The 14,315-nt window shown below is 43.2% G+C and overlaps 1 protein-coding gene across 1 annotated transcript; it reads right to left on the bottom strand.

Annotated features, from left to right (window-relative positions):
* Positions 1-3,280: 3,280 nt before the first annotated feature.
* On the bottom strand, positions 3,281-9,242 carry mrps28 (mitochondrial ribosomal protein S28). Its single transcript, XM_080448751.1, has 3 exons — positions 9,037-9,242; positions 7,505-7,618; positions 3,281-4,876 (listed from the first exon to the last, which is right to left on the bottom strand). Exons 1-3 carry the CDS (start codon positions 9,226-9,228, stop codon positions 4,601-4,603), a joined length of 582 nt encoding a protein of 193 aa, XP_080304877.1. The 5' UTR covers positions 9,229-9,242; the 3' UTR covers positions 3,281-4,600.
* Positions 9,243-14,315: the final 5,073 nt, after the last annotated feature.

Raw genomic sequence — 14,315 nt, 5'->3', positions numbered from 1 at the left:
GTTCCTGACCGCATCACTGGCGTGCCAATAATGTCGGTAAAGCACACCCTCTCGTGTAATATTGCTTAATTCTTCTATAGCACTTGCTTTCAAAGGACTGTACCCTGCACTCAGTGTAAGGTGGAGAGTACAAGTGACTTGTAGAGTCTTGACCTTCACTGAGAAGCTGATGGTGTTACTTTTCCAAATACTGGCCAGTCTCATCATGGCTGATGTTGCAATGCCAATTCTTGCTTTTATCTCTTTTGTGGAGCTGCCGTCTTCACTCACAAAGGACCCGAGGTACTTAAAGTACTTTACTTCCTCCAGCGTCTGCCCGTTCATTATGATCTTCGTTGGAGATACATGGTTGTGGCTGTTGACCAGGATCTTACTTTTCTCTGCACTTATCTCCATGCCATGTGCTCTCGCCGCCTCTGCCAGTCTGGTGGTGAGTTCCTGGAGTTCGGCCTCGCTTTTTTCCCCATGAGGTCGATGTCATCAGCGAAGCGGAGGTTGGAGATGGGTACAGAGGAAGTCCTGGATGGATAACATCAAGGAGTGAACTGGCTGGAGCTTCCAAACTCTGCTTCGCACAGCAGAAGATCGTGAGCGCTGGAGATCTCACAACGCGTCGCGACGCGTTGTGAGCAGGTATAGGTATGGACGAATCCACAGACGCGCTGCCTGTAGGCAGCCATAGCTGCGGTGTCAACGCTCCGCACTGCGACACCGCAGCAATGGCCGCCTACAGGCAGCGCGTCTGTGGATTCGTCTATAAAATAGGGCTGAGGTGGTTAATGTTTCATAATATAATAATTTATATCTGAAGTAACAAGTAACTAAAGTTTTCAAATAATTGCAGGGGAGTAAAAGTACAATATTTGCCTCTGAGATGTAGTGGAGTAGAAGTAAAGAATAAGATGGAAATTGGAAATACTCAAGTAAAGTACAAATACCTAAACATTGTACTTAAGTACAGTACTTGAGTAAATGTACTTAGTTACTTTCCACCACTGATTAAGGCCTTCTCCCTTTCCTCCCCTTCAGCCTCCAACCTTCATTGTCCCACATCACGTGACTAAGACTCCTTCATCCCAGTCGTGTTGTTTTTCACAGGCCTACTGTTGGACAGGATTCGACCTAATCATGGAACAAAGACCCATATACAAGGTACCCATATATGGGGCCGTCCGAGATCCACATACAAGGAGCAGGCGTGGCCCGATCTAGGTGTGCTTTCTGTGTATTACAGAGACTGAGGTGCTCTTATTTTTATTTGCACAAGAGACATAGGTTCTCTGTATTCTTTTTATTAAAGACAATTTTGTGTCTTCACTTCACTATATTATGTATTTTGTACAATGCCCTTATTTATATAATCTTGACTTGTTATTTGTTGTTTGTTACATGTTACAGGATCCAATGTTTGCGGTGAAATAAATTAAAAAAATGTCTGTGAGACATGAAGCCATAAGATCATTGTTGTGTATTATTGAACAATTTAAATGTGTGTGTGTGTGTGGGGGGGGGGACCAAATTGCCCAGGACCGGCACCGGCGGAGAGCAACATCTTGCAATATTGTGTCGTACAATAAAATGATAAAAAAAAAATTACAGGGGTGATGAATAAAAGAATAAAAAAGTTATTTACAGGGGGATGAATAAAATATTTACAGGGGTGGCCTGAGAACCATTGGCCTACAGCACTTTCTGGATGTGTGAAGTTTAATGATGTTATGGCTCCATCTAGCGGTGACGAGGGGAACATTTTTCGTTTTTCTTTGAGGAAATCATTGTTTACTTTGTCCCCATTGAACTAGATCTCTAAATATTTATATTATATAAATGCATTTTATATATTCTATCATTGAACTAGATCTCTCTATATTTATATTATATAAATGCATTTTATATATTCTATCATTGAACTAGATCTCTATATATTTATAGTAAATGAATGTATTTGATATATTCTATCATTGAACTAGATCTCTATATATCTATATTATATAAATGTATTATATTCTATCATTGAACTAGATCTCTATATATCTATATTATATAAATGTATTATATTCTATCATTGAACTAGATCTCTATATCTATCGTCTATTATATAAATGCATTTTATATATTCTATCATTGAACTAGATCTCTATATATTTATAGTAAATGAATGTATTTGATATATTCTATCATTGAACTAGATCTCTATATATCTATCGGCTATTATATAAATGCATTTTATATATTCTATCATTGAACCAGTGGTGGTATCATTGATCAATGATACCACCTCTGGTAACCTTTGCATATATCTAGTCTCTTTGCATAAGATATATATTATATCTAGTCTTGACGACCATGCAGTCTTTTGCAAAGGTTAAAATGCGATTTAGATTAAAGGGATATTTCACTTTCAAAAAAACGTTGGTCATTTTATCATCTACTCAGGCCTTTGTGAGCCCCCCAGACAGTTTTTAAGTCTGGGGTTGCTTGTCCTTTAAATGACATTAAATTATTAAATAAGATTAGAATGTTGTTTAGACAGATGCCAGGTTCATTTGAAGACCTGGCATACTAGTGTGTATAGTTTCAATGTACATATATATATATATATATATATATATTATTTTTTTTTTGTATTGTTATACTGTTTAGACTGATGCTAGGTTCTTGGTTTACCTGTGATCCTATAGTTTACTGAGGCACTACACTGTCTGCATTCTATGTATGCGTTTACCTTGATGCGTTTACCTTGTTTATTGTAAGTTACTCTGGATAAAGAGCATCTGCTGGGTTATCATTATCTGATAAAATCTTTATTTGTATTATTCCCAAAATTGCTGTTCTACAAGCCCTCGGGTCAAGTTGAGCTTGTAGATCAGAAATGTTCTCTATTTTTCCAAGTGACATAGTATAATAGGCTTCAAAATTGACTTACTGTAGGATTCATTGATAGGGATATCAAATGAATAATTGACATATTGTAGGATTCTGTGTCGTGTATTTGGAAGCTCACAGGTTCAATACGCTGCTAGAATTTCACTTTAATAAGTCATATCACATGGGGCGGCCATAGCTGAGTGGTTAGTGAGCCCGCCTAGGGAGCCAGAGGCCCTGGTTGCCCCAGGTACGATTCCAGGCCAGGCCAGCAAATGTGTCGATGAAATGAAATTTGTCCCTGAGCAAGACTCTTAACCCCTAATTGCTCACAGGCCCTCATTGGAAACAAGACCGCAAGGACTTTCATGAACGGACCTGTTAAAGGAATTATCCTTATATAATTGCAACAACACACCATTGCATATAAATTACACAGCATTTATTTGTCAATGTGACTGTTTTTAAACATGACGCCAACTGTTCTTTCATGTCATCGATACACATTCCATCACAAATACCAACAACCACAACTTCACAGCAGGATGTGTACATGTTTTTGCTCTTGAATGTATAGCCATCAATATATCACATCATGTGAAATGACAGCGTGTATGATTTTGCCATAAATATGTCAAGTCTTTTTTGTCATATTTGGATCTGGGCTAGAATCACAATGTTTACTAGATCGTTGGATCACAACGGAGGCTCTGAGAGTGTACAAATGTAACCAAATGGACCCTTACAGGTCTGTAACTCTGAGTGTGTACATATTCTCATACATTTTTGTCTCTGGCCGCCTCAGTAAATAACTTTTTTTCATCCACGACACCCCTAAATTACATTTTTACTTTACAGCACCTTACATGTATGATATATTACGGTAAGTAAATAATGTATAATTAGGACAGATTGCAAATAACTTTATACTTTAGAAGTTTAACCACTTGAAAAAAAATAGCCGATCTACAAGCTTGTGTTGCGACGCGTTCTGAGCTTTGTAGATCTGCAAATTTTTGGCAAAGTAGATTTGGTGTAGATGGAAAAAGAACGCACCAAGTGCAGTGCAACTCATGTCCGTTTTACAAAGTATAGAGGTGGTTAAACTGAAGTGATATTGATCAATTCCTAAAAATATCCAAGTATTCTGCGGCACCTACATTGAGAAACCCTGGTGTACAAATGGAACCAAATAGACCCGTAAAGGACCCTTGCGGGTCCATTTGGTTCCATTTATACACCCTCAGAATCAAATAAACACTGAGGATTTTACAGTGTAAATTGGGGGGGGTCCAAGACATATAAAAAAGAAAAGAAAAAAGGAGATCTCCGGTCGGCAAACACACTGGACATTCCTGAGAGATGAAAGACAAAATGTGCAGACTCTTAAATGATAGTGGATTTTAGATTTGCGTTTTAGGTTACTCGTTTTTTAGATAGATACCAGCACATTTTTTATTCTGAACCTTTGAAGTAATAATGCAGTGTTTTTAATGACACAATGTTTTTTAAACCTGTGATAATGAACGCTGAATAAACAAACAAAAAGACAAGGAAACAGGTAACAAATTGGGGTTTGTGGTCTTATGCGTTATCAAATAGGGGGTCCTTGAAGTGAATACGGTTGAGAATCACCGAACCAGAATGTTGACGATGTGGTCCACAACCCTGCAAGTCCCGTCTACCGGTGTCCTGCTGGTCTTTGTGGGTCTTCAGGGCGTCCGGCAAGTCTCAACTAGTTCTGGGGAGGCTCTTTGGGGGTCTTCTGGGGGTCCCCCCGTGTCTCCAGCAGCCCCAGCAAAACGGCCTCGGCCTCCAGCAGGGTGGTGTCCGTGGAGGCCCCCAGGAACCGGGAGGTGAGTTCCAGGTCGACGAGCCTCAGTCGGACGCGGGCTCCTCTCTGGTAGCGCTCCGGTTCCGCGGCCGGCCGCTTCACCACGCAGTGGAACTTCCCCCCGAAGTCCACGTACAGGTCGTCCTGGATGATGTGGAAGATCCGACCCTGGACCACCTGGATGAGAGACATTTTCACTAGTTAAAGGGATACTTCACTTTCGGGCCGGGGACACATTTAAAAAAAATATTAAAAATAAATGAAAAAAGTTATGGAAAATTCATGGCCCCCTCACACATTAGTAGGACACTGCGTGTCGTGAGGGGGCCATGAATTTTCCATAACTTTTTTCATTTATTTTTAATATTTTTTTTAAATGTGTCCCCGGCCCGAAAGTGAAGTATCCCTTTAAGTCATTTAACTCATTGAGTGCCAGATTTTTTTCTGGCAGTGTGGTCCCAGTGCCAGAGATTTTTACTTAGATTTTCAAGTAGTTACAGAATTTTTTATCTCCAGTATAATCGATTCCCTGATGGGTGCTAATCACTGAGGGTTGCACTGTGTGGTTTCACAAATGTCAACGAGGTCATCGCGACCTTGTTGACATTAATTATCTGATGTTGAAAATAGCATGTCTGGGCCAAAAATTCATAGTAAAAAAGAAAAGTGCTTAGGAGCCGAGATACAGCCTTTTTCAGTAATAAGTTAAACAAGGAGTGAATGGAGGGTTAAGTCATTTAACTTAACCCTCGAACACCTGAATGGAGACATTTTAACCCATTAAAACCGGGAATGCATCTCTGTCATTTTAGATCTGCTATTTCTTTTTTTTTAATCGTTTAAGTTTTTGCAAATCTTTGAATATACATTTTTTAAAGCGAACATTTGTAACTCATATATTTGCTTCTGGAGGTCCCTGGAACAAAATATTTGTTTTACAAATGTTGGCTTTACAAATATATATTCAAAGATTTGCACAAATTTGAATATTTTTGAATAGCCAAAGTATAAACGAATGGCTTTAGCTAAAAATGGCACAGATGCATTCCCGGAATGGGTTAACTAGTTAATTAGTTAGTTAACTAGTTAACCTAACCCTGGACCATCTGGATGAAGACATTGGAACAAAAAACATAAAAGTCACTATCTGTGATTTATGAAACGGCGCGAAAGAAGCGCGCATATGGGATACCAAGAATCAAAAGGTTGTGGTTTATTTACGCAGGTATTTTTCTGTATGTCAGGCAGTCTCAATCGAAAACAACAAATGAATAAGTAAAAACTCCCATATCTGCTGGGTGAAAAATACAGCAGTGTACAAAACACAGCAGCAAGATTAGTAAGCTGTCGTGACAGAAGACGGATGTCTACTGAAGCACAAGGACACATCTGTGTCATTTTAGATTTGAGCTATTACCATTATTTTATACTTTGGCTATTAAAAAATGGCAGACCTACAAGCTCATAGCACGGCACCGAGTGCCGCGCTATGGGCTGGTAGATCTGCTATTTTAGAAAAATCGTGAGAATGTGTGCAAATCTTTTGAATATCTATTTATTTTTTAAAGCGAACATTTGTAACTGTCAAATGTCTCAACAAATGTCTACATTTTTCTGAAAAACTATTGTTGCTAGATCAGTGGTGCTCAAACTTTTTCCATGTCAAGGACCCCTAAAATGATATGTATTTGGCCCAAATACCCCCATCTCAAAATGTGTTGTTCCTAAGCTATGATGACTAAATCTAAGACTAAATGTATTGACAATTTCGTCAAGAAATAAAAACTAGACTAAAATGTAAGGGAGGGACGAGTGGAGAAGAGATCCAGTAGAACTAAAAGTCATATTATGCGTGGTTGCACTCGGGTGTTGCGCTCTGAAAATAGCAGATCTACAAGCTCACACAGCTTGTAGATCGGCTATTTTCAGCATGCAACCAAGTGTAAAATCAGCCATTGCGACGCCATCAAGGCACCGCCAAAATACATTTTAGTCGACTAAATCAACTGTAGATTTAGTCGACTATAATCGTATGATATTTAGTCAACTAAAACTAGACTAACACTAAAACATTTCAGATGACTAAAATGTGACTAAAACTAAATGGAATTTGATTCAGAAGACTATGACTAAAACTGAAAATTTGCTGTTAAAATCAGCACTATTGAAGAGGACCGCGATGGAAATAAGCCCTCTGGCTTTGTCGTGTTTACATCCTCTGTGATGCATTGACTGCATGTCGGAAAGTGCTCTTGTGCTCTTTTTTAACCCATTCAACCCGGGAACGCATAGCTGTGTCATTTTAGCTATAACCATTATTTTATACTATTCAAAAATAGTAGATCTACAAGCTTGTAGATCTGCTATTTTCTTTGAAAATCGTTAAACTTTGTGCAAATCCTTGAATATATATATATGTTTGTTTTTTTTATATAGCAAACAGTTTTAAGTTACATCTTTGCTTCTGGGGGATTCTACAAATTCTAACAAATATCTTGCTATATACATCAGGTGTTCTCAAAATTTTTCATGTCAAGGGCCCCCAAAATGATATGTATTTGTCCGTGGACCCCAATCTCAAAATATTTTGTTCCAGGGTCCCCCCCAGAAGCAAAGATTTGAGTAAAAAATGTGTAAACTTAAAGATTTGCACACATATTCACGATTCTTTTTCAAAAATAGCTGATCTATAAGCTCGTAGCGCGGCACTCGGCTTGTAGATCTGCTATTTTTGAATAGTCCAAAAGAAACATGTGTTCCCCGGATTAAGTCACCAAATAAAAAATCAATCAATAACACAGGTACCTTGTCCTGAACGGGCCCCATCTGGATGAGAGGAGAGCTGCGGAGCAGAGCGGAGAACGACCCGGGTGTAGCGCTGCTCCTACTGGGTCTGCTGCTGGTTCTACTGGTCTGGTCCTGCAGGTAGACACGTCACAATTATTACATAATAACCCAATCGCAATTACTTGAGATAATAAAAAAAAATGGCATAATCGTTTCCATGTTGTTGAAACATTTTCATACATTTTCAAACATTTTCCCAAAATAGCAGAAATATCTGATCTACAAGCTTACACCACGTGTTGTAAGCAGTGGTGGAAAAAGTACTCAAATGTTTTACTCAAGTAAAAAGGTACCAATACTGCAATGTAGAAATACTCGGTTACAAGTAAAAGTCCGGAATTCAAAATTGACTTGAGTTAAATGTACAAAAGTATTGGTATCAAAATGTACTTAAAAGTACCCAAAGTAGAAAGTACTCATTATGCAGTATGTTCCATTTCACAAGTTTCCAAATGTAGTAAAAGGCTTTGAAAATAGCAGATCTACAAGCTCACAACGCGTCGCAAGGCGACGCGTTGTGAGCTTGTAGATCTGCTATTTTCAAATAGCCTAAGTATACATAGGGCTGTAGTGGTTAATGTACAAAGTAACTAACAATCTACAAAGTAACTAGAGTTTTCAAATAATTGTAGTGGAGTATAAGTACAATATTTGCCTCTCTATAATATTATTGCAGTTTGTCCAGCTGTGCACAGTTATTTTTTTATTATTATTAATAATGCATGGGACACTGGATGGGTAGAGTGTTGTTAAGGTTGTTTTATGGTCATTTAATGAATTAATTAAGCAAAAAAAATCGTACATGCCCGCGACGCAGTGGGTGCGGGGGGGCCGAGTGGTGGTCAAGTTCAGCCCCCATGGCCACGCACAAAAGCCGGCGTCCATGGCCTCTGCGATTAAGTGCCTCTGGAGTTGGAAATACTCCAGTTAAGTAAAAGAAAATACTTACATAAGTACTTAGTTACGTTACACCTCTGGTGACAGCCTAGCCCTGAAACATGACTGTCATATCGTGACAGTCATGGCGCAACTTGTTCCTGGCTTTTGAATGTTCTCCATTTACAACCCCTACATCTACTTAAACGTTCAGATTTCAACTATAAAGTGCTGACCCCACGGCCACGGATGTTTCCAATCACTTCGGGTGGGTCTAAGTACCCGTATTTGCCGTATTGTGAAATAAAAAGCATTTTAATCCGATCGGTGGCCATTTACTTTAAATGTCCTTCATATGCTTTCAACAACGCGACCCTATTGGTTGGGAGGTGTATTGCACTCTGAACACATTACAACTCTATGAGAAAATGGCCGCCGATCGGATTAAAATTAGTTTTATTAAACAATACGGAAGATACGGGTACTTAGACCCATCCGTTTCAACTTGTTACATCCGTGGCCGTGGGGTAAGCACTTTATATTTGAAATTTGAACGTGTATGTAGATGTACGGGTTGTAAATGGAGAACAACCAGAGCTAGTGACAGCCCTTACCTGCTGCTTCTGCTGGTCAGCCTTCAGGAGGTCAGTGTGCAGGTCAAACGCCTCCGCGAAGCCGGTCACTCCTCCATCCTTTGTGTCGCTGCTAAAACTAACCCTTGTACTATTATTATTATTATTCTTATAATTAACGCGTTGGTGACCATTGAACAACAGCCGCGACGTTGTTTTCGTTCGGTTCAACATCAGCCTCACGGACGCCGCCATCTTGTTTTAAATCCCACAATGCAAGGCGCCGATAGAAGAGCCGTGATGGATGTGTGTGTACCGGTGCGCCATCTAGTGGATGTAGTTAGAAGTGATGACCTAGAAATACCTGCTTCTGGTGACTGATATTGTCCTTCTTGCTAATGAATGTTAGACTCATTTAAAACACACGTCCCTGCTTCTGGTGATAATGTCCTTTTAATTAATGTTAATGTGAGCTACTGCCGACTGAGTCACATGTAACTGTGTCAATTTACTGGTGGGATAAATGACACCCTTTAATATATTCACAATTGGTTTTGGCAACAATAAAATATCAGATACACAATAAAGTGCGGGGTGCGTAAATGTTGCTTATGCCAATGGAATAATTGATTAACCTTGCAGACTACGCCACTTAGGTTTGGATTAAAGGAGCCTAAGAACTCCTTGATTAACTCTCTTTCTTTCAACAGGCTTTTTACAGGTTCGAGATAACTAGGTAAGTATTTAACTTTAGGAGAACACCACAACTTAAAACCCAGGAGGAAACTGAAGTCGACACAATGGATAAAAAGGGTGAACATACATTTATTTGAATTATCCCTGTTACAAGAGGCCTCTGTGCCTTTAAAACCAGCATACAAAATAAACAACAATCCTAAAATATAAACCCTAACCTCCTATGGCGCCGCTAAACTAACTAAAATGCAAAACAATGGGCGAAACAACAATAATAGCAAGAGCGCAAATAAACAGCATAATAGGCAACAGTACTTTTACAAAAGTAAAGTGCGGTGCTATATAAAGTGCGTTCAGTACTATGTGGACTTTAGGCCATTCAAATGCAACACCGGGGGTTCTCTTCGGCCAAATATGCAGAGTGTGCAAAATAGCAAATGTGCAAATTAATAGCAAGATGTGCATCAATTACTTAGGGATAAGTAAAGTGCAGGTGCTATTAAAATACAATAAAAGATGCTATAAATAATTAAGACAAGTGTGTGCAAATACTGGGGGAAAACAGGTGGAGGGAAGCCAAGCCAGGACTCTTCAATTGTTCGTCTGTTTCTTTATCACCGCCTGGAAGTACAGAAACAATAGGCCAGTTCAACTGTTTACAGGTAAGGTACTGTGGGCTGCTGGCGGTGGTGGCTATCACAAATCGAGTGTTGCGTGGATAGAAACTTACTCCGAAGGCAGCTTTCGCTGCCTATTGATGGAGTTGCGCGTCGCAACACTTTAGCCTCTCTTTCGTCCGCTCCTCTCCAGGTCCTGCTTCACTCTTTGTATGGTCTGGTCGTCGCTGCTTTCGTCCTCTCCTTCCCCTCTGCACACACAGTCTTTCTCGGGTCTTTCTATAATGGAGCCGTCTGCCAAATGTTTGCTCGTTGCTTTCGGTGGCTGGCAGCACGCACTCTCCCGTCTCTCACACCCTTTACCTCGGCTACGCTCTGGGACTTTCTGTGTCGCACCGGTCCTTTCACACACACTCTCCTGCTCCCTGTCCTTCTCGCTCCTCTTCCTTTTTGAACTGAGCGGTTTATTCTCATTGCACAGAGACACCGCGCCCTTCTCCGTCGTGGTTGGCTGTCGATGACGTGACCTGCTGTGGGATTGGGCCGTGGGGACCGCGCCCAAGCGTCAGTCAATCTCACAGCTGTTTGCTGTCATTGTCAATTTGGGGCATACCAAGTGGCTCGGGGACCGGGGGGAAAACATGTTCATTCATAAATAATACAGTGCAGTCATCACAATAAAGGTTAAAAGGGTGTTAAGATGATGAAACAGTGCATCAATATAAATAACAAAAAATAATAATAATGTCCCGTTTTCCACCCTGTCACATTCCCCCCCACTTTATCGTTAGCAGTCCCTGCTGACCCTACACATCTCGATACCTTGCAGGTGGCTGTCCAAAGTTCGCTCGGGCCGACCTCCTAGGACCACCCTGGTCCACTGGGACCGGCACAAACCCGTAACACTGGGGCCAGGTGGGCTCCAGGGTCACGGGCTCTGGAACGGATGCAGGGTTCTCGGTCACTGTCCTAGGAGCTACACAATTTTTTTATGCATTGCGGTGAATGGTTCGATCTCGCCCTCCCTTCTCTGGCCGTATGCGGTACACCAACCCCGCATCTCCTATTTGCTCCAGTATCACAAAAGGCTCGGGGTCCCACCAGGGGCCCAGTTTTCCCTGTCCTTGGCGATTCCTATTCCGTGTCCATACTCGCTCTCCTGGCAATAAAGGGTTTACAGTAGCCCTGCGGTCATAAACTCGCTTGCGCTGCTCGGCTGCTGTCCCCATTCTCTGACTCGCCGTCCGATAAGCTGCCACCATGCGTTGCTGATGGTTCTGTACCCAATCGCCCACCCCCACTCGAAGTTGCGAGTTCGGCACCCCCAACTCTACGTCTACAGGACGTCGTAAATGGCGACCGAACATCAAAAATGCAGGGGCATAACCAGTGGCACCATGAACCGTATTATTATACGCATGAACTAATTCTGGTAAGTGTTCGTTCCAACGACCCTGTTTATCGGCCTCCAGTGAGCGCAACATATTGAGTAGGGTCTGATTAAACCTTTCCACCCCGCCGTTACCAGCCGGGTGGTAGGGGGTGGTGCGACTTTTACTAATACCATAGGTCTGACATAAGCTCTGCATAAGTTCGGACTCGAAGTTCGGACCTCGGTCCGAATGGAACCGGGCCGGGCAACCAAATGGCTGTATAATATGGGTCCATAGGGCACGGACAGTGGTATGCGCGGTCTGGTCTCGGGTCGGAATGGCCCAACTATACCTAGTGAATAGATCAGTAGCTACTAGAATATTTTGCCATGCGTCATGGGGTCGGCCTAGAGTGAGGAAGTCTATGGCCACTACTTCTAACGGGAAGGACACTTCAAACGGCTGTAAGGGGGCCCGAGGCTCTAACCTGTCTCTTTGCAGGCTGCAGACGACACAACCCTGCTGGAACCGACGCACCGCCCCCTCCATCCCAGGCCAATAGAAGCGGCGCCGGAGTTGCGCCAAGGTCCGTTCCACTCCAGCGTGCGCCGCAGCCACATGCAACCCTCGCCATACTTCCTCTCGCCGGAATCCTGGACAAATAAGCTGTGAATATTCTTCTCGAGTATATTGATCAGTCACTTGACGGTACAGTACATTGTCTTTCACTCGTAAACGGGTCCACTGTCGCAACAACTGACGAGCCTCCTGCGTCCAACCCCTCCTTTCCATTGCCGTCGGGGGTTTTCTCCGCTCCACACACCTTTTTACCACTTGTATATCAGGGTCCCGGTTCTGCGTTTCGCGCCACTCGTTCCCCGCCCACCCATCTCTCAGAGCTGCTGGCGTCAGCTCTATGGCTCCCACGACACCGGTTTGTATAGGGAACCTGGATAACGCGTCTGCATTGGCATTGTTTTTACCAGGCCGATATTTAATTTCAAAAGTAAACGACGCCAACTGAGCCGCCCACCACTGCTCCACCGCACCCAACCTGGCTGTCTGGAGATGCGCCACAGGATTATTATCGGTGAATATGGTAAATTGGACACCGGTCAAATAATCTTTAAATTTTTCGGTCACTGCCCATTTAAGGGCTAAAAGTTCTAATTTGAAGGAGCTATAATTGGCATCGTTCTGTTCGGTGGGATTGAGGCTCCGGCTTGCGTAAGCGATTACGCGCTCTTGTCCATCTTGGACCTGGGCTAGGACCGCTCCCAGCCCACGGCCACTCGCGTCAGTGTACACCACAAAGGGTTGGTCATAGTCAGCGTAGGCCAACACCGGGGCCTGCGTAAGAGCAGCTTTTAGCGCATCAAAAGACGTTTGGCATTCGGGGGTCCATACTATCTTACACAAATGGGACTTAACATCGTTGGGAATACCTATTAGTAAACTGTTCAGAGGCCTCGCAATGGCGGCGAAAGAGGACACAAAACGACGATAATACCCGGCGAGACCCAGAAATGCGCGGACCTCTCGCACAGTAGAGGGTGGGGACCAGTCCCTCACAGCAGCCACTTTCTCGGGGTCCGGGCGCACTCCCTCTCGATCAACGACATGGCCCAAGAACTTTACCTCCTTCTGTAAAAGTTTGCATTTGTCCAGTCGTAACTTCAGCCCGTGTTTTGATAACCGCTGGAACACTTGGTCCAGGTGCTGCAGATGAGAGGAGAAGTCAGGTGAATATACGATTATATCATCAAGATACACTAAAAGAGATTCCGTCACCTGACCACTCAAACATTGCTGCATGAGTCTCTGGAAGGTGGCTGGTGCGTTACACAGTCCGAACGGCATCCTCTGAAATTCGAATAGCCCCAAAGGGGTCGTGAAAGCAGTCTTCTCTCGATCGCGGGGGTCCATCCCCACCTGCCAGTAACCGCTGGCCAAGTCAAGGGTGGAGAACCACTGGGCTTTGGTCAGGCTGGTCAACGTCTCCTCGATCCTCGGCAGGGGGAAGGCATCTTTATGGGTCACGGCATTCAGTTTCCGATAGTCTACGCAGAACCGCCAGCTGCCATCCTTCTTCTTCACTAGGACGATGGGTGCGGCCCATGGACTGCAGCTTTCTGCGATGACGCCCTTCTCCAGCATTTCGCTCAATAGGGTCTTCATTTCTTTATACATCGACGGGGGCAACGGTCGGTGCCTCTCCCGTATCGGTGCAGCGTCCCCGGTAGGTATCTGGTGTTGCACTGTATCAGTTCGACCGAAGTCTTCATCGTGGACTGCAAACACCCTCTTCCATTTGTGCAGCATCGCCCGCAACTCCTCCTGCTGCTCCTCAGGTAAGTCAGTGCGCTCGGCCAGCGCCCGCATCTCTTCAGGTAAGTCAGGTGTCGGTTCGTCATCTTCCACACTCACAAAGGACACTTCCACTTCTCCATTGGCCCTCATGGACAGGTTCAAGTCCCTGTGTCCCTGGATGTCGGCCTCATCGACTGGATACAATCGTCCTAACTTCTGGTGGCGGCCCACGAACAGGCTGTAGGCATGGGGGTTACAGATCCGCACCGGGACTCGGCCACCTCTCACCGTGACCAGTGCACGGGCTACTCCAAGATCCCCTCCG

Source organism: Gymnoscopelus braueri, assembly GCF_963280865.1.
Source record: "Gymnoscopelus braueri genome assembly, chromosome: 14".
Lineage (NCBI taxonomy): Eukaryota > Metazoa > Chordata > Actinopteri > Myctophiformes > Myctophidae > Gymnoscopelus > Gymnoscopelus braueri.
The sequence above is the reverse complement of the archived record's forward strand: the minus strand, read 5'-3'. Positions and strand labels throughout refer to the sequence as shown.